General features: G+C 55.2%; 1 protein-coding gene across 5 annotated transcripts; it reads right to left on the reverse strand.

Annotated features, from left to right (window-relative positions):
• Window positions 1-1,491: 1,491 nt before the first annotated feature.
• On the reverse strand, window positions 1,492-27,191 carry MINAR1 (membrane integral NOTCH2 associated receptor 1). 5 transcript variants are annotated; one of them, XM_082734334.1, is made up of 6 exons: window positions 26,793-27,191; window positions 12,645-12,902; window positions 11,262-11,445; window positions 7,268-9,618; window positions 5,687-5,941; window positions 1,492-1,965 (listed from the first exon to the last, which is right to left on the reverse strand). In XM_082734334.1, exons 4-6 carry the CDS (start codon window positions 9,569-9,571, stop codon window positions 1,768-1,770), a joined length of 2,757 nt encoding a protein of 918 aa, XP_082590460.1. In that variant the 5' UTR covers window positions 9,572-9,618; window positions 11,262-11,445; window positions 12,645-12,902; window positions 26,793-27,191; the 3' UTR covers window positions 1,492-1,767. The 5 variants fall into 5 exon arrangements, 4 of the variants coding, with proteins under 4 accessions (XP_082590460.1, XP_082590459.1, XP_082590461.1 ...); XR_014312737.1 differs by lacking the exon at window positions 11,262-11,445 and adding an exon at window positions 5,268-5,334 and having other exon boundaries at window positions 1,892-1,965; XM_082734333.1 differs by lacking the exon at window positions 11,262-11,445.
• Window positions 27,192-27,936: the final 745 nt, after the last annotated feature.

Raw genomic sequence — 27,936 nt, forward strand, 5'->3', positions numbered from 1 at the left:
GTGTGCCCAACCAGGAACGGCACTAGGAGACTAACATTCTGACCACAGACGGTAACATAGAGAGAGATAGAGATATATTTTTAAAATTTTCAATTATAAATCCTCAGTTCTTCATACTAAGGCTTCATCCCAGTCACCTAGAAGAAAGTCCATCCACCAGAGACTAGAAACAGGTTGCGTGAAGACCCCTAACAACGAAGGCTTGCTCCCGACGGAAGCACCCTGGCTCTACTCGCCGACGGCGGGAGACGTTCGGACGCCCTGTGCGGGGCACTACAGGGTCAGACAGAGCAAGAGAAGCATTACGCGGAGGTTTCTGGGATGGATGCCGGAATCCTATTGCTTTAAAATCTGAGACGCGCCCCTAACCTCTCCTTAGGGAGCTTCCTCTGCCGTCCAAGAGAACCCTTTCGCTCCCACCTTGTTCTCAGAAGGGTTAAGCTGGCTAGTATCTGTCCATCACCTTTCTCCGACCTGTAATCAGACATTAGGATCAGCTGCTAGAAAGGATTCTTTCTGTCCGGTTGGGTCAAAGCACCATTCGACAGGTGGGAGCAGAGACCAAAATCCGATCGAGTCACAGCCGCTTCCTTCACGCTGGAGAAACCGTGCTCTCGCGCTGTTTAACAGAGGACACCGTAACCCCAGACCAGGTATTTAGATAGACATATAGACATATAGATAGATAGATAAATAGATAAACGGTTAAATAGAGATTTTTCCTTTTTTTTTTTCTTTTTTTTTTTTTTTTTTTTTTTTTTTTTGCGCTGCTGACAAGAACACGAGTCGGGGTCGTGGTGGGTGAGAACACCCGGGTACCTTTGTCGTATGATTGTCCTGTGAAAGCCCCTGGTAATGGCTGGGATTGGGGCACACGGAAGCCACAGCTTACGGTTAGAATGGGCGAGTTCAGCCAGCGTCTCTGCTCTTCAAGGCACAAAGAAACGTTCCAAGCTCTTCCAGGAGACAGAAGACCGGGGAGCGGAGCCCCCCCCCGACCAAAGCAGGCGTGGGAGGCCCTTCTGGGGGTGGGGGGTGGCCTGGGACTCTCAAAGCCTGGCCTTACGCCGGGGGCAAGCGGCTCCCCCAGGCCTTGGGCGGGGACAGGAAGGTCTCCCGGCCTGAGCACCGCAGCCTCTCAGGCAGAGGCAGCGCATGGCCCGGGCAGTCCAGCTCCTCCCTGCACTGAGCACAAGGAGGACGGTCCAGAATGTTCCGTGAAGATCGTAATGACGACCGAAGGGCGAGAATGGAAAGTCAGTAGCCCTTGATGAAAGTCAGCAGAGAAGAAACCTCCTCCGCGGCCACGACCCCCGTGACTGCACCTGCCGTGGACTGGACGCGATAGAAAACAGAACTGTCTTCCTTCTCGTCTCGCGATCCCCCGTAGCCTCCCCCGCGGGCAGGTATTAAATAGCTTTCGTGTAACCCACCCCCTGCTGTGGAGCTTCATCAAGATGGGAAGACTCCAACTATCATCTGTTTTGTTTTATTTTGTTTTGTTTTTTGCTTGGAATTCAGTTTGTGTCCACCGGTGGCGCAGAGCGTTCTTTCGGTAGGAGAAGACATCGCACGGCTCCCAAAAGCATCCGCGCGTCACCGAGTCAAAGCCAACAGGAGGCGGGTGTCTCCGGAGAACGCACCCGTCCCAGACCCTGCTCGCCCTGGCAGAGACCGGCAAGCCGTGGCCGCACCGGGCCCCGAGCCCTCCCGCCGCCGGGGGTGCCGTCGGCCGTCGCGGGCTGTGCGCCGCCAGCAGCCCCGCGCTCAGGACTTCATGGTGCAGATGGGCACGACGATGACGAGGATGACGGTGCAGGCGGCGGCCGCGACCAGGGCGGCGATCTTGCAGACCTTGGCCCGTCTGAACTCGGCCTCCTTGCGCTTGAGCAGGGAGTCGTAGCCAGGCGTGTAAATGTCTTCCATCCAGTACTCCAGGTTGTTTGGGTTTAAAGATTCTTGCGTCTGGAAGTGAAGAGAAGCGGTTAGAGACACCGCCAACACGGGTTCCCGAAGGTCCCCCGTGCGGCCCGCCGCTGGCTGTCCGGGCTGACCGTGACGTCCGCCGCCATCGCCGGGCCGGGCTGGGATCGGCTGCTGAGGGCCCAGGCCCCTTGGCATGGCGGCGGCGGGCACCTGCCCCACCCTTGCTGCCTGTGTGCCGACGGCCCCGACGTGGGGAAACCACGGGTCTCCTCCGGAGCAGCCAGCACACAGGGCTGCGGCCTCGGGCAGGCTGTCCCCGCGGCTGGAGGAACGGCGACCACCCCTGACCAGGGGTCTCCCCAGCAGCCCCCCGGGAGCAGGGCCCTTTGCGGCACGGCTGTCCTCTCGCTCTGATTCCGTTCCCAGCTCCTCCCTGAAGCCTCCACTGAAAACTCAAAGTGCCTCCCGATAAGCAGCTCGAACCAAATAGAAACTCCTTCCATGTCAAACATTTGTCGGAGCAGGTCAGGCCCCTGCGCAGGGTCAGGGTCTACAGACGTGCGCAGGCCATCCCCGGGCCTGGGGCTGCGTCCCCACGGGCAGAAGCCGCATGGAACCTGTCTCCTGGCTCCCCGAGATGGGGGCACCATCCACAGGAAAAACACCAGAGCGAGCCTGTCCTGCCGAGGGCCCCACTTCCGGGGACAGTTACGACCCCCCGTCACAAAAGGCAGCGTTCTCGTTTGGCAGCAAGTATTTGATAACACAGTGTCACATGAAAGCAAACATGTTAACATTCCAAGTGTGGGCCCCTCGCTCTCTGAAACGCAAACAAAACATCCGTTTTGAAGATGGCCTCGGCTTGCTTCATACTCGAAACCCGGGCACACGAGAGTCTGTCTCACGCACACGAGATCACAAAACAAACCCCTCCAAACCACTCTAAACCTGAGTCAGACTGTGGCTTTGGGAGAGCGCTGGTGATTCGAACCCGTTTCACTCATCGTCACCTGACCTTGCAGAGGAGCCCTGTTCTTTCCCGCCATGCTCTTTGCCCCAGGAGCCTGACTCCTGGGACCACCCGGGGGTGCCTGGTCAGGGGATGAGGGGCCTCTTGGTCCCTACCAGGCACCAGCTCCCGAGCCGTGGGTCTCGGTGGATTGCAGAGCAGCTCCCTTGCCTCAGCTTCAGACCCCCGGGTGACGACGTCCTGTCACTGGCGCCAGCTCCCCAGAGGCTGCCCGGCCTCTGCTCCTGCTCTCCGCACCTGCAGGCCACCCCCCCCGCAGGCGGGCCAGCCGGGTGGACAGCTGCGGCCCCACGTCCAGCCCCCACCACCTGCCCGTGGACAATCCCCAGGCTGAGAACAGTCCCTACACATTCCAGTGGTTGACAAAAGTCAAGAGGACTATTTCACACTATGTGAACATTATATGAAATTCAGATCTCTCCATCCACAATAACGCTTCGTGAAATCCCAGCCATGCCCGGCCGTTCGCAGGGAGGGGGCAGCCACTTTCAGGGGGCAGGGGCGGAGTCCGGCAGCTGTGACAGACACCAGAGTCCTCAAGGCCCAGACTGGTCACCAGCCTCCTTGGCAACCCTGTTCTAGTGCCTTCTGTACAACACTACATCATGGCAAGGACGGGGCTAAAGGGTCCTTAGAACTCCCCAGACTCCCTTCCCCACTAAGACAGAACATCCCGGGATCCTGTCCCCTGCGGGGTGGGAAGCAGCGCTAGCCACTCCAATGTCCATCCTGGGCAAGAGGACCCTCTCCTTGAGCTCAGGGTGCTCCGTCTTGGCAAGAGCCCCCTACAGCATGCTCCACCAGGGTCCCCGGGACGGCAGCCTCTCCGAGCTGCCCACTCCCATTGTTTGGACACACGCCCATCTGCATGCTTCAGCCAGAGCTCCTTCCCCACCAAGCTCTGCCCTCCGTGGGCCCTTGGGCTGCGTGGCTACGGCCACCAACCCCCTCAGCCATCACACAGACAGCAGATGGGACAGACGGATCCAGGGTGGGCGCATCTGGCTGGGAGACTGGTCCGCAGTGGCGGGGGGCTACCCGCGAGGGCTGGTGCACCTGTTCCTGCCGTGCACCTTGAGGACGAGCTCTGGCCACGTGAGCCACACCAGTCCCCCTCCTTCCCGAACCTGCCAAGGAGGGAAGCCGTGAACACACCCCACTTCCGGTATCTTCTTCCCTCCGGCTCAAACACAAGAATATCAGCTTCTTTTCTTGTACGTGCGTTTGATGGGCTGGGGGACAGCCTATGAAATAAACTATTTTTCACGAGTTTTTCTAGCAAGCGGAAACTCTAGTGACAACAGATGAAACGGTGACACTGGGGTTTCCAGGGGTGCAGGCGAGGAACCTTGTTGTGACCAGACTCCAGCAGGGAAAACCAGGAAAACCCAGCCCAACCCTTTTCTCTGGCCTCCAGTAGGCCTTACCGACAGGGATTCTCATGTGCCCACGAGGGGCCCCCGTGAAGACCATCCCCACGCTAACGCTGTTCGCACACGACCCGAGCTCCGGGAGCGTCCCCTAACTGCTGTCCCTCAGGGCCCAGTATGAACAAATGTCACTGCACAGCAGTCACGACAGGGGCCAGAGGCTCCTGGACACTCCCATCAACAGGAAAGGACATGCGGGAGAAAGGGCCCAGGCCCCTGTTGGGCTGAGCTTCTCCATCTCCTCACTGGGAAGCTGGAGGTGACCACAGTTGTCCCTGTGCCTTCAGCTTGCAGCTTGCCGTGAAAAGCCCCTGCGAGGGGGACGGACGGGTCTCAGCATCACGGACGGGCCCCGAAATCCGTTTCAGTGCCCACTTAATGGCGGTGCTTTAAGTACCTTCTTTCCAAAATTCCTCACCATGACTCTGCAAGGGAGACAGCGCCGTGTGCCCACCGGACAGCCGAGGGGAGGGACGCTCAAGCAGAGGCGTGAATGTCCTGGTCTCATGGCAACGGAGCCCTGGACCGGAGCCCCACACTGCCGTGGACCCGTGGAGTCCATTCCGGCCACACCGCGCCTCCCACCCCCTGCCTCGGGCCCGGGCCAGCCCCTCCTGGCGTCTCTCCCACTGCCCCTCAGTGACACGGTCATCCTGGGACCCAGAGGTCCGGCCCCACCACCCACAGAGCTAATACGCAGGTGGGGACACGCGCCTCCGGGTCCCGCAGTGACACGGACACAGGCAGATGTGGGGCCAGCGGGAGCGGGTGGAGCTGCCCACCCACGTGCGAGGGGCCCGGGCCCCAGCCCCGCGTGTGGGGACCAGACACATGCCCGCCGGCCACGACGGCCTTCGCAGAGCTCGCGGGGCGCTCCTTACCTGGGGACGGCTCCGTATGGAAACAGAGTCCATAGCTCGGCTCCCACAAATGTGCTTATCCCACGAGCTACGTGTGGAAGGAGAGATCAGCGTGCATCTCACTAAACAGTTCGGCTCAGGTCTCGTGTGCAAAGACGAGGAGCTTCACTGGGCGCAAAGCCTTAAACGTGCGGTGAGCCATGGTGCGGCCCGAGTGAGGGCGTCAGTCACACCGCGTCACGCTCCCCTGGTTACCATCTCCGCTCTGCGGCCCGGTAAAGCTCCGAATTCCGTGGCGGCGGCCCGGGGAGCTGAAGGGTGCCGGGACGGGCTGGCCCTGGCCATCCGGGGTCCTTCCTGCGCAGGGCGGGCGGGGACGGGCTCCTCCCCCGCCGCCCCTCCCCCGCCCGCACGCCCGGTGGGGACAGCGCGAGGCTCACCTGCAGGTCCAGGGCGGTCAGCTTGCCCTTGTCGCCCGCGTTCCTCGTGTACTCCTCGATGGTCCAGGAGGGCTGGCCCCGCTTCACCTCGGCCAGCTGAGTCAGCCGCATGTCCGTGTACAGGGGGTTGCTCTTCAGGTGGGCTTTGAGGGAGGCGGGGTGGGGACGCGGGCTGAACACCTGCGCCACCAGGAAGCTGTCTTTGGGCTGCTTGGGCAGTCGGTGCTGGGGGGGGATGTCGTACTGTCTGTCCGCCTGCGGGGGGGGGGCACAGAGAGGTCCAGACAGACAGCACGGGGGCTGCAGGGTTTAGCTCCTGCCAGACCTCCCCGGCCCCGAGGCCAGCCGCGGGCGGAACCGCTTCCCACGCAGACGCCGCTCCCCGGGAGCAGCCGCGATACAGCCGGCCTGGCCCGAGGCCCACACTCGACCAACCCCCACACCCTCACGACCCCCGACCCCGGGCAGCCGCGCTCCTGGTGCAGAAAAGGGGAGAACCGGACCGTGAGGGGAGGTGGGGCAGGGAGGGCCTGCCGGCGCTGAGGGGACGGGCGGCGTGAGCGCGTGTGCGCCCCTGCCCAGGACCGGGCCAGCGAGCCTCCGCCGGCCCCTCTCCAGCCCCGCCAGCCGTCCGCAGCTGCGGACGGACAGAGCAGCCACCAGCACGGACATCGATGATTCTCTGGGATCAGAAAAAAAAAAAAAAATCACTGCTTTTATTTACTCTTTTCCCCCGACTTCGGACACTGAAAACCCACCGAGAGCCTGTCTTCGGAGCTTCTCCTTCTTGGCACCATGGGAGGGGCCCGGCCTCCCACCGGGCTGTGTGTGTCGGTCGGCAGCCCACGCCGCCGTCACTTCCTCTTGGACCCCGGGCCCTCGGGTGTGTCCCCGACCTTCAGAATCAGGGGAGGGGTCTGAGAAGGCAGCACGCGGTCCCTGGAGCCGGGGCGGGGGTGGGGAATGACGGGGGCCACCGACACCTGTCACCCCACTGCAGGGGACGCGAGCACCTGCACCTGAGCTCCCTGCGGCTCACGCAGACGAAAGGGCCAAATGGGGAGCTGCTGTCCTTGGGGACCGGCGCCGGCGCCGGGAACAATTTCCTTATTTGTCTGACTTTTCCTGCTCACCCTCTACCGATCTTACCATGGAAAGACTCAAACTTTCCAAGAGGAGCACCGTGAATCCACGAGGCCCAGGGAAGGGACCCGGGACCCCACACGCCGGGAAGGCAACCCCATTCCCTCTGCCTGCACCCCCGCTATCCCAGAAGGAACAGGGTGTACCCTGGGCAACGCCCGCCTCTGCACCACGTCCCCCATCACGAGGACTTGGCCTCGGCCACCCATCCTGCATCCAGACCCCACTTTCGCCCACGGGCAGCCTGGCAGCCCGCGCTCCTCGAGCCGGCGGGACAGACAACCCGCCCGAGCCGTCCCACCCGTGCCAACGCGGAAAGCCCACAAATCTGGAAGGAGAGCCAGCACACGGAGGGAAGCCCTCCTTCCCGACCCGCGCTCTGCGCACGGGGACGGGGACGGTGTGCGGGCCCGGCCTCATGGGCGCGGGTAAGATTACCTCTTTGGCCTTGCGGTGCCAGTCCTTACTCTCCCCGGGGCCTCTGTCCTTGCTGTCCTCCTCCCCAAGGCCCCCGTGGCTGGCGTGGGTGATGGTGCGCCAGTCTCTGGGTGAGTTGGAGGTGCTGGCGATTTTGGATTCCGTAGCGCTGTTCTCCTCCGTCAGGGACCTGGAGGACGGCCGGGTGAAGAGGTTCTTCTTTAAGGCCTTGACGCGAAGGCTCTCGCTGTTGCTGCCGCTGGCGTCGGAGCAGTACCAGTCAGCCGCGTTCTCCAGCTTGGGTCCCCGGGGGCCGCCGGGCGCGCGGAACATGCGCGGAGAGGCACTGTCGTCCGACGGAGCCTCGCTTGTCAAGGAATTCAGGTCGATCTGCACGCTCACCTTCTCGGGCTGTTGCATTTTCTGATCCAGCTTGTTTAGCTTGCCCAGGACCTGGGAGATTTCCTCGCGGACCCCCGACAGTGACTCGAGCTTCCGTTCAATCTCACCGATGCGGAGCACCAGTCTGCACACGCTGGTTTTCAGCTCCTCGTCCGAGGGGTGGCTGTTGTTAGGCCGGTTGCCCTTTTCTCCTTTGCTGCCGGGAACCCCGTTGGCAGTTTTGGTTAGGTTGTGCTCGGGGGAACTGTCGCCGTCGGACTTGTGAAGCTGAGACAGGGACCCTGTGCTGTTGTAGCAGGAAGACGGCATCACACCCGTGGAGCCGCTGACGCTCATGTCATCCAGAAACCGAAAGATGTCACTGATGTCGTCGCTGACGATTTCTGAGTCGTCGTCGGACTGCTTGGTGGCGTGCCTGTCGCCGTACGTGGTCTGCCCCGAGGCGCACAGGTCTTTGCGTTTCTTGGCCTCCAGCACGTGCTGCTCCGTCTGGGTGCCCACGCTGCTGGTGTCCGAGCTGAGCTGCCCGCTGGTGCAGCCGGTGCTCTTGTCTTTGAACTTCTTGACCGGCTCGTGCTTCTCCAGTTCAACCGGGGACGAGAGCTCTTTAGACCTGAGCGCGTTTGGTTTCACCATGTAGCCAACGGGCAGGATGGGCTGTTGGTCCTTCGGCACCAGGTAAGTGGGGCGCCTGTCTGGGGTAGGGAAACCGGGGCTCTGGCTGCTGGGATTAGGGTAGCGCAGCTTTTCCTCAGAGGGGTTTCTGTTAAAAAAGGACCGTTCAAAGTCAGGGACTTCCTCGGTGTTCAGGCTCCAGCTTTTGGCCGGCCAGGGGATCTGTTTGCCCGGCCTCCCGGCACAGCGCCTGGCATCCTGCGTCCCCATCACCGGCGTGGGTCCGAAGTACGTGGAGGCTTGAAGGTCGTCCAAGCTCTCGTGCTTTGCGCGCCTTTTGTCGGGCACAGGGGAGTACATGGGATTCAGGTACTGGCTGCTGTAGGGCACCTCGAAGCTGTGGTTGAAGAAGGCAGTCTTGTGGGGCTCCTTCCGGCCCTGGGGCTCCCCGTGCTCGGCCTCCGCCTTGTTAGCGGGGCCAACCAACGTGGGGGACACGGTCATCAGATTATGGAAATCCTCTTTAAAGATGTTCCTTTTCTGGACACAAGACGGCACCATGAACGGCTCTTCGCTGGAAATGAAGGTTTCCTTGATGCCCTGGCTGATGGGCAGGGAGTCCTGGTCCGAAATGGACTCGTTCTCGATGTTCATGGGGAAGTAGGTTCTCTGCATCTCGCAGGGCTGGGGGCTGGCCACGGAGTAGGGGGGGGCGAGGGTCTGCAGCCGGTCTAGGGAGGCCGCCCGGCCCTTCAGCTCTCTGCTCACGCCCAGCAGGAAGTTGGGCTCCGAGGTGGGCACGAACTGCGGGCAGTCCTTGCGGTCAGCCTTCCGGCCCTGGGAGGACTGCCGGGCAGGGTAGCCCCGGTGGAAGGGCCTCTCGCTCAGCTCACAGCCAACCGGCTCACACGCAGCGGCAGTGCAGACCTCCGTGTCAGAGCGGCACGACTCGAAGGACGCCTCCTTCTTGCGCACCTTCTGCCGGCCGGTGGGCAGCTTCTCCTTGGCGGCGCCCCCGTTCATTTGGATCAGGTTGAATATGGTCACGATGTCCGCGGCCACCATGATCTTCTTGGACTGCTGGTTGTTCACGGTACATTTCATCTTGTCTTTGAACAGCGTGGCCGGGAAGTTGGGGTCGAGGCAAGCCGTATAGAAGAGCACGCTTCTCAGCTTGGCGAGCTGGGAGAGGTCAAAGCGGGCGCACAGGGACTTGCACAGATCCTGGTAGGAAACGGTGTTTTGCTTGCTGTCCAGCTCCTCCAAGATCTTCATCAGGAAGAGGGAGGTGTCCTGGTTGGTCTCCATGACTTCGGGCGTCACAGGCTCCTGCCGTCGCGGTCTTCCAGTCCGTTCTACAGGGACAACATCAAAAATCGGAGGGAGGTCACAAACACGGTGGGGCTGGGAGCCAAGCTTGTTACGAACCACACAGAGACATGCAGGGAGAGCCCTCTTAATTGAAAAATGTATTATCAGCTTTGAAAATATTTAAAACACACGACTTTGTAATTCCCTTCCCGGGAATCGATGACAATGATTTATGGATAAAGATGTTCGCTGCGATGGCGTTTATAACAGTGAAAAAAAATAAACCATCTTTAATACTCCAATAACCGAGGGATGCGTGAACAAAACTATCATACAGGACGACTTTCCACAGGCATTACGACGAGAGCCACACACATCCTTACGACGGAATGTGACCCGTCCATAAAAAGGAACTCATTGGGGCATCTGGGCGACTCAGTCCGTGAAGCCAACGACTCCGGGTTTCTGCTCAGGTCCCGGTCTGAGGGTCATGAAATCGAGTCCCATGTGGGGCTCCGTGCTCAGTGGGGAGTCTGCTTGGGCGGGTCTCTCCCTCTGCCTGCCCCACCCCCGCTCTCTCGCGGTCTCTCTTTCAAATAAATGAATCTTAAAAAGAAAAAAAGGCATGAACTAGTGTACAGACAAGGATGTGGACGGCGCCCACAGGCGTGACGCTCGAGCTGAAGAAGCCAGAGTGGCCGGCTGTGTCCCGTAGGACTCAACTCTGATCACATTCTAGAAAACACACCCACGGCCTCGGGGCTGGCTGTGAGCGGTGCAGGGGGCTTCCCCGACTGACTCAGGAGACCACGCGCTCACACGTGTGAGTTTTCTTGCACGTCCGTTACACCTTCCTTGAAAGATGACACATTTGAGGACTTTTGGGGACACACACCAAAAAACCAAACTGCAGTACTGAGAGGGGAAAAAAAGGAAAATAAATGTTTTAAGCCAGAAGCTCTTAATTACAGGAAGTTATATATTCTTAGAGATGAAAATGAAAGAAAACAATGTACACTGAAATATTAGCAGTGGTTATGTTTGGGTGATAAATATGGATTTTTCCTGAAGAAGAATCTTTGTTCTTCAGTATTTTATGATGCAAATTTTCAAACGTAGAGCGAAGCCGGAAGAATTTTTCTAGCAAATACCCGTGTACTCGCCCTCTGGATTGCACCGCTAACATTTCACGATATTCTGTCCCTCTCAGGCCGATCTATCTACCCTTCATCAAGCCTTCTTGTTTCTTCTACTGCACTTTGAAGGAGAGTGCGGGCATCTGAACATTCCGTCACGTGCATCGCTAACCCGAGGTCGATCATCGCTCACGGTGATGAATGTGCCTGCTCGTGCAGTAACCCTAACCCCCGGAAGACCCGGAGCGTTCCCAGCCCCCCTCCCACCCACCGTGTTCTCGTGTGGCCTGGGTACCGTCACGTGCTCCTTGAGACTTCCCGTCCTTTCTAAAATTCTGACATGTGCTACTTGTCATCTGCACACCATAATAACGATAGTAAGCCTTACTTCGAAACGGAGGGAAAGCAACGCTAATCCATCCTGATGGACAAGTTAAACACACGAAACCCAGAGTTCCACGAAACATCACAAGAGCAGTAGAGCTCATCGATACACACGGACCAGGTCTGCCCATGGCACCGCCACACGCACACACCGCCCCTCGGCACACCTGCTTGGAAAGGCACTCAGATGGGCCGACTTGCTGATTCTGAGGTCGGCTCAGCCCGTTTCCCTGGGGAATGGTGTCTTTTCTCCGGGTTAGAGTTCGGTGCTCCTGGCAATGGGTTCTCCGTCCCTCCCGAGGGAGCCTCCCCAGGGGCTCCTGGCTCAGGCTCGAGCTCCCCGACACGTGTCTGCAAGGACATGTAGGGCCCACGGTTTGGATTTTCCCATGCAGAAGAGACAACAGCTCCGAGGGGTCCTGTTCCTGCCCAGGCCTGCCTGGCCACTAAGCCCACCCTGTGGAAGCATCGGTGAGAGGCGGGGACAGCCTGTTGCACTGGGGCATCAAGTAAATGAAGGGACACTGGAATCCGAGCGGCGTCGAATGAACGCACGGAGGGAAGGGTGAGCGGGGCACACGGTACTGGGATGTTTGCTGCTGGATTCTTCCAACAAGCACTTCTACGGTTGCCCTGATCCACAGGAAGCATGCATGGGGGACACAGGGCGGCCACAGGGAACCCCATGCCGCACCCCTGCGGCTCCCGGGACCGCAGGACGCTGCCCCCCTGGGAGAACCTCGCCACGCCCTATACCACTTCCCTGGCTGAAAATCTCCAACCCAGCCCAAAAGCGGCATTGGGAAGGGCGCAGCCGCATGTATCCTGGGGAGAGTGGGATCTGGTTCACCTGACTCCGCTTTTATTGACAGTGAGATCTGGGGGCTTACGAATGGCCAGGGAGGGGACAGCACAGGGGTTCCAGGCAGAGGGCGGGAGGCTCGAAGGGGTGGTGGGGCAGAGTCCGCTTGGGGAGACGGAGAGAGGGAGGAGGAGCTGCACAAGCAGGGATTCGGAGCAGGTGGGTGCTGGGCTGCTGGGGGGGGCGTCTGGACTTGACTCTGGCGCTAGTGGGAGCGGAGAACACCAGGCGTGCAGCTTGGGGTGAGCTCTTAGCCCACGGGATGCGCAGGCAGATCCACACCATCTGCCCCTTGAATGCCTCCCGATCTGCACAGCCTGCTCTAGGCTCTCCCGACTCCCATCCAAGGCGGCCTCCAGTCTGTGGCTCTGGGAAGCGCAGGCCCCAGACATCTGATGTTTTCCCCGCCCCCTCACGCATCCCCCTCTGGCCACGATGGATGTTGCTGCCGTCTGGTCCTTGCGGCTGGAGTGAAGGTTCACCCCTCACAGCCTCAGGCATTTGTCAGAGCTCCCGGTGCTGACCTCTGCTGCCAACCGAAACAGAGCAGAAGAGCGGGGGTGCGCTGGGGGCTCGCGGGGTTGCCGCTGGAAGCTCTGGGCGGACTCAGCTGTCCTCACCTGCCTTACAGACTCCGTCTCCTTTCTGCCAACAACCCTCAGATCTGGTGGGAACGAATGACACAAACCTTCACTCAGATCAGCAAAACTGTTACGAAGGGTTCTCATTCAGGCTTTCCCACAGGCCGTCATATCCTGATTGTTCAGAAGCCAATATGATGGCAGCGATGAAATGTGGCCGCGGTGGTCCGGCTCACGCGCTGCTGCACAGTTCCTCAGCAGCCCCCGTGTGGCTCCCTCCCGAGTGCTGGCCGGCTTGTGGTTTGGATGTTGTCTGCTTCCAGGACAGTGTTTGCTGCCGTGACTTCAGTACGGATTGAGGGAAACTGTAAAAGGGAGGCAGCAAGTGAGCATTCTGAGATGTGTGATCTGGAAAGTCTGCATTTCCTTGCATCGCCTACAACACAACGACCCGCTGGATGGAGACCCCTTTCCCTCTCGCAGGCAGCTCTCCTCCACACCGTCTGCTGAAGACGACGACCAGCGCTGGGAGGAGCTACCCTTCTGTTTGCCCAGACGAGTCCCCCACCCCAAGCTCAACCGTGGTGCAAAGCCCTTGCCTAAGAAACCAGGACATTATGAAGCAATTTCCAGGTCTGGTGAGAGGCAAGCTTAGAAAATGTGAGAAACCTTCCATTATGAACACCTACAAATGCTGGATAAAATACATTTTTTTTAAACGTGTGGAGCTAAGTTTGGGAGAGAGCCAGGTGAATGTCCAGGTGCCAGAAACAGAGAAAGGATTGAAGATCATGGGGTGAGCGGGAACGTTGGTAATGTGGCTGCTGTGGGGAAGGTGGGCAGGTGGTTCCCACTGAGTTAGGAGACAAGAGGCCTCCACCAGATGGCGAGTGGGAACACGGATGTCTGCCTGGGGCTGGGACCCCTGAAGGACTATTCTCTAACTCTGCGTGAAAATACAAAATACAGAAAATATCTGTTCATGAGCTCAGGAAACAAGGAAGCTTGTTGGCCTCTGAGTTAAATAGAGGAAAAGATTACTCCTTGAATTGTAAAGCAGGGCAACGCCTTAAATGCTTTGGGGCCAAAATTTATGCTACCACAGGGTTCAAGAACTCTCGAGCTGAGAAATTAATATGATATCAGTTCCACACTGGTGATACCCCCAGATGCAAGCAAGGCAAATGCGAAACTGCTCTGGTCAATCCATGGCACCCTGCGGAGGTAAGAAGCCATATGCACTGACCCTGAGTAATAGTTCAAAAAATTACAACGCACAAGAGAAAATATTCAACAGGGAGTGAGAGTCATCAGACACAAAATAATCAGGACCATTAGGACTTTAAGAATGTCACAAAATGGAACAGCAATCTTAAAAAAGCTGTAAATATATTTTAAACAAGGAAAGATATTTTAAAATATTTGGAAATCCAAATGAAAGAGGACGTTGTGAAAAAAGAACATAGAAACCTGGAAAAGAACCAAACGGTACCCCTAGAAATATAAAAATAGTCACTGAAATAAAAATCACAATATCACAAATCACAAATTAAATAACATATAGCATAAGTAACGAGAAAAACAGTGAACTGGAAGACAAATCTAAGGAAATCTATCAGTATGCAGCATAGAGAAATACAAAGATTTTAAAAATATGAAATCAGGGTTAAAAGACGTAGAGCACAAGAGAACTTTTAACAAATGCCTAACAAGAATTCCAGGAGAGATAAGAGAGGATGGTGTAAAGTCAATGATCAAAATAACAATGTCTAGAAATGTTCGCAAATTGGAAACACGAGTCCTCAAATTCAAATAGAAACTGCAAATAAGACCTATAAAAATAAATGTACCCTTAAAGAGCAAAGCACACCATATTGAAACTGAAGAATACCAGAAGCAGAGAGAAAGCCTGAAAGTGGGTGAGGCCATCAGGAGAGGGAATGAATTACCGAGAAAAGAATAAAACAAAAAACGGGTGTTTCAGGAATAATTAAAAAAAAAAAAAAAAGGAGAGGGGACAGGGGCAACTGGATGACACAGTCAGTTAAGCGTCCAACTCTTGGTTTCAGCTAAGGTCATGATCTCGGGTCACGAGATCAAGGCCCCTATCCAGCTCTGTGCTTAGAACAGAGTTTACTTGGGATTCTCTCTCCCTTTCCCTCTACCATTCCCACTCACGTTCTTGTTTTCCCTCTCTCTGAAATAAATAAATCTTTAAAAAAAAAAAAACCTAAAAGGGACAATTCTGTTTTATAAAGATGAGATTGTAATTTGGGGCATTTTTTTAGATAAACTGAGGTCTATGTATAAAATCCACATTTTGTGTATATTCTGTGAAAAAATGTCCAGAATTCTTGTTCCTTTTAGAGTTAAAAAAAGAAAAGAAAAACTAAAAGACATGGACACAAAATTCTTAAAGTGTTAAGGAAAAGTGACTTACAGCTCATAATTATATCACCTGAAAAAAACCCCACTATTCATAAATAAAATTAAAACTGAAGACACATTTCTTACTGTGAAAGTAAGGGAAAAGAAGCTCCTTTGGGGGAAAAAAAAGCAAATTTAGAAAAAAGAAAGTAATAAACATATAATTAATTCTAAACATGTAGCAATTGTATAAAACCATATTAGTGACTGTTTTTTTTAGCTACAATGAATGGGGGATGGTAATCAGGGTTAAAACTTCTTGAGCATTACCAGGTATTCTCAGGAGTAGGAAAAGGATGTTAAATAAATTTAGATGTTAACTCAAAAAAATGTATATCAGAAAACAATTTATGGATAACCAACAATAGAACAGGAAGAAATTATAGAACTTAATGTAGAACTTCTAAACTAGTATAGAGAAAACCAAACAAATAAAATCTCAATCAATTAATAGAATATCAGGAATAAGAGAAATAAAGAAGAAATGAAAAACTAAGATAAGCAAAAATCACAAGATGACAGAAACATTTCCAAATACATCAAATCACAATAAATGTAAATGGGCTACAGTTAACAGTTCAAAAGACTGTAACTCTCATATTGGATTTTAAAAAAAATATTGCAGTCAAATGCCACCTATGAGAAATATACCTAAACATGCTGTCACAGAAAGGTTGAAAGTATAAAGATAAAACAAGGCATAGCCATCAAAACCAAATCAGAATACATCTAACATTTGTTATAGGCAGAATGGTACACTAGTTAAAGACCATAGACTCTGGAGCCAAATTGCCCAAATTTAAATCCAAGCTCTTCCACTTACTAGCTGGGTGACTTGAGCACTAGGAGTCTCGGCACCTCAGTTTCCTCAGCTGAAAATGGGGATGATACTAGTACCAATGTCACATGACTGAGTTATATGCATGAGTACCTGGCAAAGAGTAAGAAATCTGGCAATACAGATATAGCTCGAGATTGGCAAATCCTATTGCCCTCCAAATCTACCTCTGGTTATCTAGCAAGATAAACATTCACATGGGTTTACAAGGTGGCAAAACTGCTTTTTTTTTTTTAAGATTTTATTTATGTATTTGACAGAGATCACAATTAGGCAGAGAGGTAGGCAGAGGGAGAGGAAGAAGCAGGCTCCCTGCGGAGCAGAGAGCCCGATGCAGGGCTCGATCCCAGGACCCTGAGATCATGACCTGAGCCGAAGGCAGAGGCTTTAACTCACTGAGCCACCCAGCTGCCCTGGGAAAACTGCTTATTAAAAACATTTTTTAATAGTAAAGAAGTAAATTGGGAAAGAGATAAATATGGGTTTATCATATCACCAATATTATACAGCAGCTAATGTGAATGAATTTATTTATAATAAATTTAAGGATAAACTTAAAAAAACGCAAAAATGCATGGAAAGGAAAGTTGCAAGTGGATGTATCCTATCATTGATGTCACTTGAAAAAAAAATATAGAGATTGTTTTGGCATGTTTAGATAAAAAGGATAGTATGAAAACATATATGGAAATGAAACATGCCAGGTTTGGAATGACGGCTTCCTGTGGAGAAAGAGAGGGTTGGAAGGAAGACGTGGTCTAAGACCTAAAATGAAGGCCCGGCATTCTGTGCTGCCTTGGTCAAACCAGGAGGGCCTCCACACTCTGCTCCTGCAGAGAAGACCCATCAGCCAATCAGCTCTCCTTATCAAGGGGGTCAGGCACAGCTCCTACCTGTTCCTGAGTAGTAGGAACAATCACAACACAAACCAATCACAAACAAGCCAATCACAACATCCCACAGGATCCAGGGGTCCCTTCGCCCTCTTGTCCCATAATGCCTGCCTCACATGGAGCCAAGTTCAAACCCTGTGTGCCCCGTGTCCTCCTCCTCTGGGCTATGAATACATGATATATAAACTGCCGTCGATCTCATCTGCTCCACATCAGGTGTTCAGTGCATGGCCATCCCCGTAACCCTAGGGAGGGAGTCCTCCCTCTAGCGCGGTGAGGAGCAGGTGAGGGAAACACAAGGAGCAGCAGGTAGAACATGAACTTTCACATACTCTTCCCTTAAAAAAAAAAAAAAAAAAAAAGCAGGGAAGCAAAAATGACCAAATGTGAACTCCCAAGTTGGGTTATGTTCAGTGCTTTTATTTGACAGACAGAAAGAGAGAGCGAGTGAGCACAGCAGGGGGAGCATCAGGCAGAGGAAGAGGGAGAAGCAGGTTCCCCGCTGAGCAGGGAGCCAGATGTGGGGCTCGATCCCAGGACTTCGGGATCATGACCTGAGCTGAAGGCAGACGCTCAACCGACTGAGCCACCCAGGCGCCCCCTTTCATTCACTTTTTAAAAGATGTACTAATTAAAAGGTAAAGTACATTTTAAAAACTGGGAAAACAAGTTTCCACTTGCGCCTGTCAAAAGGGAGTCAAAAGAATAGAACACAAATTTAAGGAGGCTCCACACCTAGTGTAGCGCCCAGTGTGGGTCCTGAACTCAAGACCCTGAGATCAAGACCTGAGCTGAGATCAAGAGTCAAGAGACTCAACCGACTGAGCCTCCCAGGCACCCCCCCCCCCAAAGAAAAGTCTTATAAATGTGGCTGTCAAGGTGAGTAACTAAGAAAATCGAGAAGATGGTGTTTCGCTTGTTGTCCATGCTTCATTGTCTTTGCCTTTCTGCAGTGAGAGGTCCTGTGTGCTGAAGGGAACCCTGTCAAGGTATTTGCTTTGAGATACTTAGTGACGTGTTCTGGTCAAATGCCAATCTATTTGGATAGCCAAATATTAAAACTTGCTACAAAGCTCCTGCATTTACAATGTGATGGCTAACTCACCGGAGACAAGACAGACAAGCAGCGGACTGGAAAGGTAAGGACTGCACACATGATGAAGGTAGCCTTTCGAGTCGATGAGAAAACAACAGTTTATGCTGCAGAATGCAAATGCATCAATAGTTAAGTATTATGGGAATGATTGGTTCACTAATTGGTGAAAAATTAAGTTCGCTCTCAGTCTTTGCCATGCCAAAAGGAAATTACCAATGAAATAAAAAGAAAGAAATTTGAGTCAGGATTCAGATAATGTGAGGTCATGTAAGCATTGTACATACAAGATTCCAGAAATTGCAGAAATAGAAATCATGGATAAGGGGTGCCTGGGTGGCTCGGTGGGTTAAGCCTCTGCCTTCAGCTCAGGTCATAGTCTCAGGGTCCTGGGATTAAGTCCCACTTCAGGCTCTCTGCTCAGCCGGGAGCCTGCTTCCTCTCTCTCTGCTTGCCTCTCTATCCCTGCTTGTGATGTCTCTCTCTGTCAAATAAATAAAATCTTAAAAAAAAAAAAAGAAGAAGAAGAAGAAGAAATCATGGAGAAAAAGACTGATCAGCTGGGATAAATGGAAATTACTTTCTTACAATACTAATAAAGGTCACAAAAATTGGGGGAAAAAACTGGAATGCAGAACCTTTTAGCTTCTTACTGAAATCTCTGAATACTAATAGGAAAGAAGGAACAGCCCCCAAAATACTGAATTTACAAAAAAAGAAAGGCAAAGAAAATAGTGCACATCATAATCAGTAAAGCAAACTAAAACAGCAATTTGACTAACTTATAATTCATAAATCTAAAGAAAGTATCTAAAATGATATTCTCTTTATGAGGTGTGGAAGTGGTATTAGGCATGGGATTTTTGCTTGCTGGATTGGTAATGGTTAGGAAGGCTCGTACTGCTATCAAGGGAGAGGTCTTCAGTGGAAAAGAAGGCGCCCCATGTATCTGTCGTTGGAGAGGAACACACCCGTGTGACTGCTATAGGAAGTGATCAGCAGTAACGTTTAAAATAAAACTTAACACCTAAAATGAAAATATACCTAATTTCATTTTATTTTTTTAAAGATTTTATTTACTTATTTGACAGACAGAGATCACAAGCAGGCAGAAAGGCAGGCAGAGAGAGGAAGGGAAGCAGGCTCCATGTTGAGCAGAGAGCCCAATGCGGGGCTCGATCCCAGGTCCCTGGGACCATGGCCTGAGTTGAAGGCAGCAGCTTTAACCGACTGAGCCACCCAGGCGCCCCTATACCTAATTTGAAATTTAAAAATCCATGCTCCTAAGTACAGTTCCAAGGGAAACACTGGATAAGTATAAAAAGAAAAAAAAATGCTACAAATATTTTCTCTTCGATATTGCTCCTAAGAAGAAACTTTCACCAATAAACTCTGTATCCAACTGGTCATGTAAGATTACGGCACATCAGTATGCTGAAATACCATGCAGCCATGAATAAATCATGTTGCAAATATTTATTATTGACACATTTAATGTTAATGGCATATTTGTAAGTTAAAAAGCATGCTACTAAATGACATATTGTAATGCGTTATAAAATCGTCTATATATAGTATCTTCTACATACCAAAACTAGTAATAATCGTCCCTGGGTGTTTTTTCCTCCTTGTTTCAGGTCTGTGTTTCTTAAATGTTCTGCATATCTCATTTTCTAATGAAAAATGAAGAGGAAAAAATATACAGGCAGATCCCAGAAATGTAAATTGGGGAGTAAATTATCACCTCTGATCTTTGGCCTTCTCGTCTAGAAAGGGAAGGTATCACTTCCTCCTCCTGGGATCACTAAGAGGCTCAAATGAGACATTCATTTTCTTCATTCAAAAGATACTCGTTTTGTAACTGGCACATGCCAGGCCCTAGTTCAACAGGTAGAAATACAGCAGGATATAAAGCAGATTAAAACAAAATGAGAATACCCTAGTAAGCTTATATTCTAGGTGGGGAGATAGATAATAAGCAAAATAAATGTACAATGTGTAGGAGAGTAGAGGTAGAAAGCATTATGGAGGGAAAGACAGGAGAACAGAACAGGGCAGATGGGGGTCGCAATTTTAAAAAGATGGTCAGAGAAGTCCTCAGAGGAAAGACTGTGTCTGAACGAAGTCCCCAGGTATGTCTGAAACAAATCACGTGCCTCCTTTCTTTCCATGAGGTGGAAAGGTGGAGGAAACAGCCCGTGCAAAGGCCCTGGGGCAGAAGCATGAGTGGCATGTTTGGCTGGCCATGGAGGCATTCTATAAAATATGGTGTGCAAAGAAATATGTATTACTGTATGATCTCTGATATAATAGTTTGCTCCAAAATGATTATTTTCTTTATCAAAATGTCTCCAAAAGATAGCTTCCTAACGCTCAGGCATCATTCATGTTTCATTTTAGGGCAAAATATTAATAATGAGTAGGAAGTCCCTTATCTTCCCCTCTCTTCTCCTGAAATCATCCCCAAACCAGCCTCCTCCCTTTGACCATCCAGGGAGAGGTGAGGCCCTGGACCAGATGACTTCTGTGTTTTGTTTTAATTTGAGTTAACTGTTTGTTTCCAGCCCAGCAATAAGTCTAAACACACATCCCAGATCTCGTGTGTGGCCTCCTGACAGCCGGGTCGAGCGCTGCATTTCCCGAGCCTGAGTGCTTTGGCGATGATGTTGAACTTTTGTTGCCGTGTTTCCCAAACCTGGCTCCATGGGTTCAGCCATTACAAGAGGGCAGAACTCTGGGATTTGAGAAACGCCGACCAACGTGATGATCGGTGCAGACCCTTCAGAAGTCAGATCAAGCTCTGCCTCCGGGTCAGCCTCCCTGCACTTCCGTGGCAGACACAGATCATCTCGGACGTCGTCCTGTATCCGCTTCCCCTGCAGCTGCGACATCACCGCAAGCACAGAGGCTCGCCGCCGCCCTGATCTGCCATCTGAGAGAGGAGACAAGCCCCCAGCGGGCCACACGGGGCTGAAACCCAGGTATCGGCGGGGCGGCGTTCCTCCCTGGCGCTCTAGGGACGAATCCCTTTCCTTCCCTCTTCCTGGTTCCTGCACGCAGCTTTCCTTGACCCTCAGCCCCTTCTTCCATCTCCAAAGCCACCAGTTACGAGGCTCCCAGCCCGGCTCCGGTGGCTACGGCTCCCTCAGCGAGTCGTCTGCCTTCGCCTCCCCATTTACAGGCTGTCGTGATGATCCCTGGCCACCCAGACGGCCAGGATGACCCCCTTCCCGAGGTCCTCAACTGCCTCACGTCTGCAAAGCCCCCTCTGCCATGTGATATAATGTGGTCAGGGGTCTGGGGGGCTAGCCCATGGGCAGCGTTGGGGGTTCTTCCTTACGGGGCCTCCCACCGGGACCTGGAGCAGCGGGCCTGCAACAGCGGCCCCCCCAGCACCAGGAGGGAGGGAAGGCTCACCCCCTCCACTCGCTCACACGTGCGGCAGACGTCCCTGGAAGCCTGCCATCCTCTCCAAAGGCGAATGCTTTGCCCCAGTTGATAAAATCCAACCTAAAATAGAGAGGGAACCTCTACCGACAGGCACGCGAGGGGAATGAGACTACTGCTGGTGCGGGACTAAGCGCTCCCCGGGGCCGTAATCCAGAACACATCCTAAAATCCCGGAACCATGGCCGGCCACACGGCCTCATCCCTCTCCCCGTTCCTGGAGCTCACAGCACCCCTGCCCCGAGCCAGTGGGCGTGGTGGCCCCCCCCCCGGAGAGAAGGCAGCCTCTCCCCCTTCCCTAGGGGCCCAGGGGCCAGGCAGAAGTCAGGGCCCCGGGGAAGGTGGGGGGAAGGCAGCCCTCCAGGGAAATACGAGTGGCTCCTCCCACCCCCCCACCCCCTCACCCCTGGCTCCAAGGCCACCGCAGCCACAGCACCTTCCCTGTTGATGGGATGTGGCTGCAGGAAACATTCTGTGACTCGCGGTGTTGGCTCAGTTCTCCGTGCCCCTTCCTCCCGTGACTGGCCATGGCACTTGTACATGTGGGGTAAACCCAGGCTTGGTTCTCAGCCCAGACGTTCCAACAGGGCAAAGCCAGGAAGTCCATATTCATGAAGATCCCAGGAGGCTCTGGGCTGGTTGGCAGCTGCTTGCGGATTCTGGACAGGTCGCACCTCGGTGCCGCGGACCCGAGGTTCTTCTTTAAATAATTCCCGACTGGCACATGTGCTTCTCCAGGAGCTTTTTTATCCTGGCGTGCAGAGCACAGGTCTCTCCCTCAGCCTGGACCTGACGATCTTTCCAGTGGCCGCGCCACGCAGTGGACTCAGACCGAGCTTGTGGGGGTACCGAATCGCGATGCTCTTCTTCCTGTGGCCGCTGAAGAATCAGGCCTTCCGCATCCCCACAGAGAACCTTGTGAGTCACACTCCAGGCCGATCAGTCCCTCCCTCACCGACAGTGCGCGCTGATCTACCCAGACTGTGCCAGACGCCGTGCCCGTCCCAGGGCAACATGGTGACGGGGGCTGTCCCACCCCCACAGGGTGTCCCAACCCAGGGGGAGAAGCAGACCAGCAGAAGTGCCACGGCAATGGGGACAGAGCGGAACGGCTCACAGCCCACTGCCCATACCTGTTCTTCGTGCCCACCCGGCCCACTGCCCACCCCACTCATCGCCCGCCCCCTGTCCCCTCACTGTCCCCCCACCTACCCCCTGCCCCTGCCCCTCACACTGAGGAATGACTTCCCACTTCCCTCAGCTCCACACACCGCCCACACCCCGCGTCTCCTGGTCGCTTCTCAGCGCTGCTGAGGCCCCGCAGGCTTCCATGAGAGCTGCAGCCCCTCGTCCTCACAGGACGCCCCCCCCCCCCGTCCCTACTGCCCTGCTGACCTTCTCAGCTTGTTTTCTCAGCTGTTTGCTAAAGTCTCTGCAAGTCACCAGAACCCTTGCGTGTGTAGCTTCCTCCAAAAACCTTTCTTTTCTCAAAATCCCAATGTTCACAGAGGCTCCATGGGGCCGTCCCTGCCCGTCAGCCACGGGGGGGTCGCGGGGGCCCCCAGCACAGAACGGGAGCAGCAGGAGGGAAGGACGCAGCAGACGGGACACACACAGAGGCAAAGTGGACGTGGGCGGGCTCAGCGCGGTCCCCACTGTCCCACCAGGGGAGAAGGCTGTCGGAAAAGCTCTCGTTGGAGGGCATGCACGAACAAACCCCAGAGCCCCAGAAACATCCCACAGTGAGCACGGCCGGCAGCGCACGCCCTCAGGCTGGCATTCAGTGAGGCACGAGCACACGCGCGTAGCCCAGCTGGAGGGCAGCCTCCCACCCCGGATGAGGAAGGACACATCAGCAGACCACAGCCACGTGTCACTGGTCTTTCAGCTCATCCCACAGAGCCCTTTGCTCTAATTCCAATGTCACAAAAGAGCTTCCCTTATTACCTGGCCTCTAGCCTCCCTGATCGGTGAACACATTAATCAGACTCACTTTCTTCCCCTGAACCATTAAACCAGCACGTTATGGCTCAAGCCCTGGGCTTTTGGTCATCGTGGTCCTTCTCTAGAAGAACAACGAGGGTATACACTCTCCAACCAGCTCACGGTGACCATGTCCTCAGCCCGGTATCCACACCCCAGGGCAGTTCCCCATAAAACGCCGTCTCAGCAACCACCCACCCCCTGATGGGTCCTGATCCAAAGGCAGCGTCAACCCAAGGCCGTCACCTGCCAGGATAGGTCAGGTTCTGCTGCAGCGACAAACAGTCCCCAGACTGCAGTGGCTCAAAACCCCAACGGCTGACTTCTTCTCCAGGCCACGAGTCCACCGTGAGTAAGCTGGGGTCTACGCTCCTGGTCATCTCTGATCGGGGACTCAGACTGAGGGGGCAGCCACCTCCCAGAGCTCTCCCTGTCACTGGAGTGGAGGGAAAGGGGGAAACGGGTGAGCTCCCTTCCACACCTTCAAGGGGGCCCAACCACGTAATTAGAGGGTTGGCACTTTTGGTCTCAGCCCCAGTCTCCAGGGAGGGGACAGGGACTGGAGCTTGAGCCAATGGCCCACGACTTAGCCAATCATGACTCTGTAATGAAGACTCCATACAACCCCAAGAGCAGAGCTCCCAGGCCCTTTTTCAAAGGGCTTTCAAGTTTGAGGAACCAGGACGTGAGCCCTATGGCTCCTCCAGCAGCTGCCGTCAGAAGGAACCACGTGTGTGCGTGTGCAGGACCCCACCCCCGATGCTGGAACTCGAAAAAGCCTCCTTAGCAGCTCCGACTACAGGAAAGGTTTTCTTACAATGCGCCACGAGGTGTCCTAGACACTGGAGAGAGCAACGGGTAAATCCAAGTCCCCCTCACGATTCATGCGGCCCCGGAGCCCAGCCATCCATCCATCGGTCACGGTTCCATCAAAATAGCTCCTTATCTGCTCATCCATCCAGCAAGGACCCACAAGCAGCCGCTCACCCACTGGGCACAGGGTAGACCCGGGAAATTTAGGGCTTGCAACAGTTAGGGTCCTCTGGGACTCACGTGCTGGGGACACCGCCAGCCATCTGGAAGGAGCCGGAGCCAGGGAAACACTTACAACACAGGACGGAATCACCACAGTGTCTGCTTCCAACACTCGGGAGGAGACGTGCCATGTTCTAGAGAGAAGCTTTTCGGGACCCTCCAAGTGTGTTCTGGGGAGCCGCTAGCGGTTCCAGAAGGGCCCTCTGGAGTCAGGCTGGGAGGGAGCCGCCGTCGGGTGGCTTCCCACTCTTTAATCTGTTCCGTATACGTAACAGTCATATAAAGTTCAATTTTAAAAGAGAACAGAGCGGGGACATCCATGATCTGATCTGGTGCGCTCTCCTTTCCGACACAGGAGAACAGGCGAGCAGGGGAGTGAAGAAGCTCCCCAAGGTCATTCGAAGAGTGAGAGGCGGCGGGAGTAGAGTCTGGCCCTAGCTGCCTTGGCGCATCTCTAAACTCCGTAATGCTGTTCCTCTTCTTTCCCTTTTTTTCTCTTTCATGTCAGTGGACACTGAGTCTGCAGGTAAGCTCCCAGAACTGCGATCCAAATGTCAGTGGGAAGAGCTAATCCGCGGGGCTGCTTTAGCCACAGATTTGCGGAGGAATCTGGAAGGTTCCCCCAGCTAGTTTGAGAATGCCCATCAGCCCCTGGCTGGAGTGGGGAGCAGGGCCCTCCCCTTCTCCCAGCCCTGCCACCCTGCAGACGCCTGCCCTGCAGGCGCAGAGCCCTCGTTGCAACACTGGTCTCTGCTTCACATTTGTCAAGACTCGAGACAGGGCTGATGTGGGGACCCCTGAACCCCCAGACCCGTTCTGTGTGCTGTGGATCGAGACAGGACAGGCGGCCTGGCCTCGACGGGGCCTTGCCCTCGGACGGAGTATCAGGGAGTTAATAAATCCAAAGGCTTTTAGAAGCCGCAAAGTCTCATCAGTGTTGCCTCTAGTGCCAGCCAGGGAAAGAAGACATTATGTATGTTAAACTCAGAAAGAACATACCACCAACAAAGAACGCTTTGTCTGTCCTCCAAGTATTAAGTGCTCTACAACACTTCCTCACCAAATTATCAGAAATGCAAAGAAACTGTTTGATCTCATCTTTCCCTGGCAACTGATGTGTGTTTTCATAAAGTCCCTGATCTATACAAACCTCAGACACACACGGTGAAAATCAGACTATTTACCAGACAGCTACGGCTTTCCCTCCAGGCTCCAGGAAGCTACGAACAATCTGTAAGTTTGCTCCTGCCTCTGCTCTCCTCTGCTACACAAGAAGGAAGCCCATTAACGGGGTCGTGCAAGTCCCTCTACAGTGCCAGGAGCCCGAGGCTCTCTTACTGTCTTCTCGCGCTTCGGCTGCTCGGAACACTGCGGCCAGGCTCACAAGGAGCCAGGGGCCCAGAGCTCATTCCAAAAGCCATCTGTGGCCACAGCCCTCGGCTGGCTCCCACCCGCAGGGCAGGCCCAGTGGATTCCAGAAAGGGGGGTGGGGTGGGCAGGGGCTTTTACTGACCCTCTCCATCCAGAGAGGGGATAGCAGCGGCTTGTTTGCAGGAGGAAGGGGAGCCTAAGGGCCCCAGGAGCTGCTGCCGGGCTCGTGTCAAGTCTTCACATGACACCTAAAATCACAGCAGAGCCCTGCCCCGAAGCTCCAGGTCACAGCCCCCGGGGACGGCGGCACTCAGTCCCCTCCTGATGAAATCACCCCCTCCGCAAGGGAAATGGTCTGAAAGCTCTTTAAGACAGACCTCTATTGTTTACAGCCGAGACTCTGGCTTTTTCCCTCGGCTTGGGTCTGCACCGAACGTGTGCACAGCAGTTGAACAGCTACACTCTTCCCCGGGAGCAGTGCTGACAGAGCGCGGTCACAGTCAAGCTTCCCGGATGCCACGGGAAGCTCCGGGCACCCCCGGGGAACAGACAGATGATTACTCCGGCTGGATCGGATCCCGCGGGGGACACTCGTGTCCTCGCTCTGCATACGCACGGATCAGACGGTATGTGAGGGCGCGCAGGTGAAGTTGAACCTCTCATCTCCCGGGGAGGAACAACGATGGCTTTCTACCTCTACGTGACTGGAAACGTCAATGTAAGGATCAGGTGCCCGGGCTGGTCCACCTGGGTCTTGTCCGGCTTTCCGTCTTACTTTGCGCCTCTGATGTGTCAGGCTTTTTGCCCACCCAGCTCACATATTTAACCCTCCAAATATCGTTTTCCAGAAGAGAATTTTCAGCCGTGAAAACTTGCCCCAAACTGCACGGTCCCTTCCCGGATCCCTGACCTCACCGCCAGGTTTGGTGAAGCCCGGCAGTCCCCACCCCCACCCCAACACCTTTTCCACCAAGCCCAGGGCGCCGCGCCAAGCGCCCCGCGGCCCGCAGAGCTGGGAGCCCCGCCGAAGAAGGGGGGCGCGCCCTCCGGCCCCATCTACCCCCGCGCGCGGTGGCCCCACCGCAGGCACTCGCGGACCCACGTCGCCCGGACACACACCCGCTCCCGTGCGCCCCTGCCCCGCTCGTCCCGGGCTCTCCGAAGTTACCTCCGAGGCCCCCGCGGGGCTTCCTCTGCTCTCCCGCGGCGCTGCGCTCGGCCTCCAACGCCGCGCCTCGGGAAGGTTCCGAGCCCCCGGCCGGGCTCCTGGGGCAGTAAGGGGTCCGCGCCTGGGGGCGGGGCGGCTGCAGCTCCCGCCACTCAGCCCAAGGGTCCGCCCTCAGCCTCGCAGCGCCCACCGGGCTGCGGGCAGGGCCCGGGCCGGCGCGCGGCGGCCGGGGCGGGCGCGCGGGCTGCACCGGGGCAGGGGGCGGCCGGCTCGGGATCGCATGGCCCCGGGCGGCCCCGGCCGCGGTCTTTTGTCTCGGCCGGCGCGCCGCGTCACGGGCTGGGGGCAGAGAGCCGCGCGGGCCGGGCAGCCGGCGGCAGAGAGCCGGGCTCGCGGCTCGCGGTCGCCCGCCCGGGGCGCGCAGCAGGCGGGGCGCACGGGCGGGGACTGCGCGCACCCCGGGGACGGAGGGGCGGGCCCGGGCAGGGGCGCGGCTGGAGGCTGCGGCGAGCTAGAGCGGGCGTGGGGGCGCAGCCAGAGCTCGGGGACGGCGACGTCGCTGGGTCCTGGATCGCGGCCGCGGCGCCGGGGGAGAGCGAGCCGAGGCTGCGCGCTGGAGGCGGCCCGGCGGCGGGAGCCGCCAGCGGGGTTCGCGTCTCCTGGTTCCCGGGAGCTGAAGGTGACTGCGGCCCCCAGTGGCCGAGCCGGGGCGAACAGTGTCCTCGCTTCTCCTCCGGGTGCACTGGGCTCGCCCTTTCCGGGCCTCCGGCTCCGCAGTCTTTGGCAAGGCCCCGGCAAAGTGGTCCCTTGGCTCATCGATTTTCCCTCTTGGCGGGTCTCGGCTTAATTGGTACCCAGATTGGAGACTGGAGGTCATGTGACTACCCCCTCCCCAAACACGCACAAACACACACACTCACAGTTGCACACACCCCAAGCCCAACGAAACCCGCGCGGGTTTGCAAGAGTCAGACTGGGCACATCGATCAGCGCTGGCGGCCTTTGGCAAGTCACCGTGCGCGCTGCAGTCAGCGGGGCTGAGACGTGGCGGCTGCCTCTCGTGCCACCGTCTACACAGACCTGTGTCTGCCGCGGGGCGGGCTCCCATCTTACAGCCTTCTGGGCTCCCTTGGCGAGAACAGCA

The sequence above is a fragment of the Mustela nivalis genome (genome assembly GCF_964662115.1).
Source record: "Mustela nivalis genome assembly, chromosome: 6".
NCBI lineage: Eukaryota > Metazoa > Chordata > Mammalia > Carnivora > Mustelidae > Mustela > Mustela nivalis.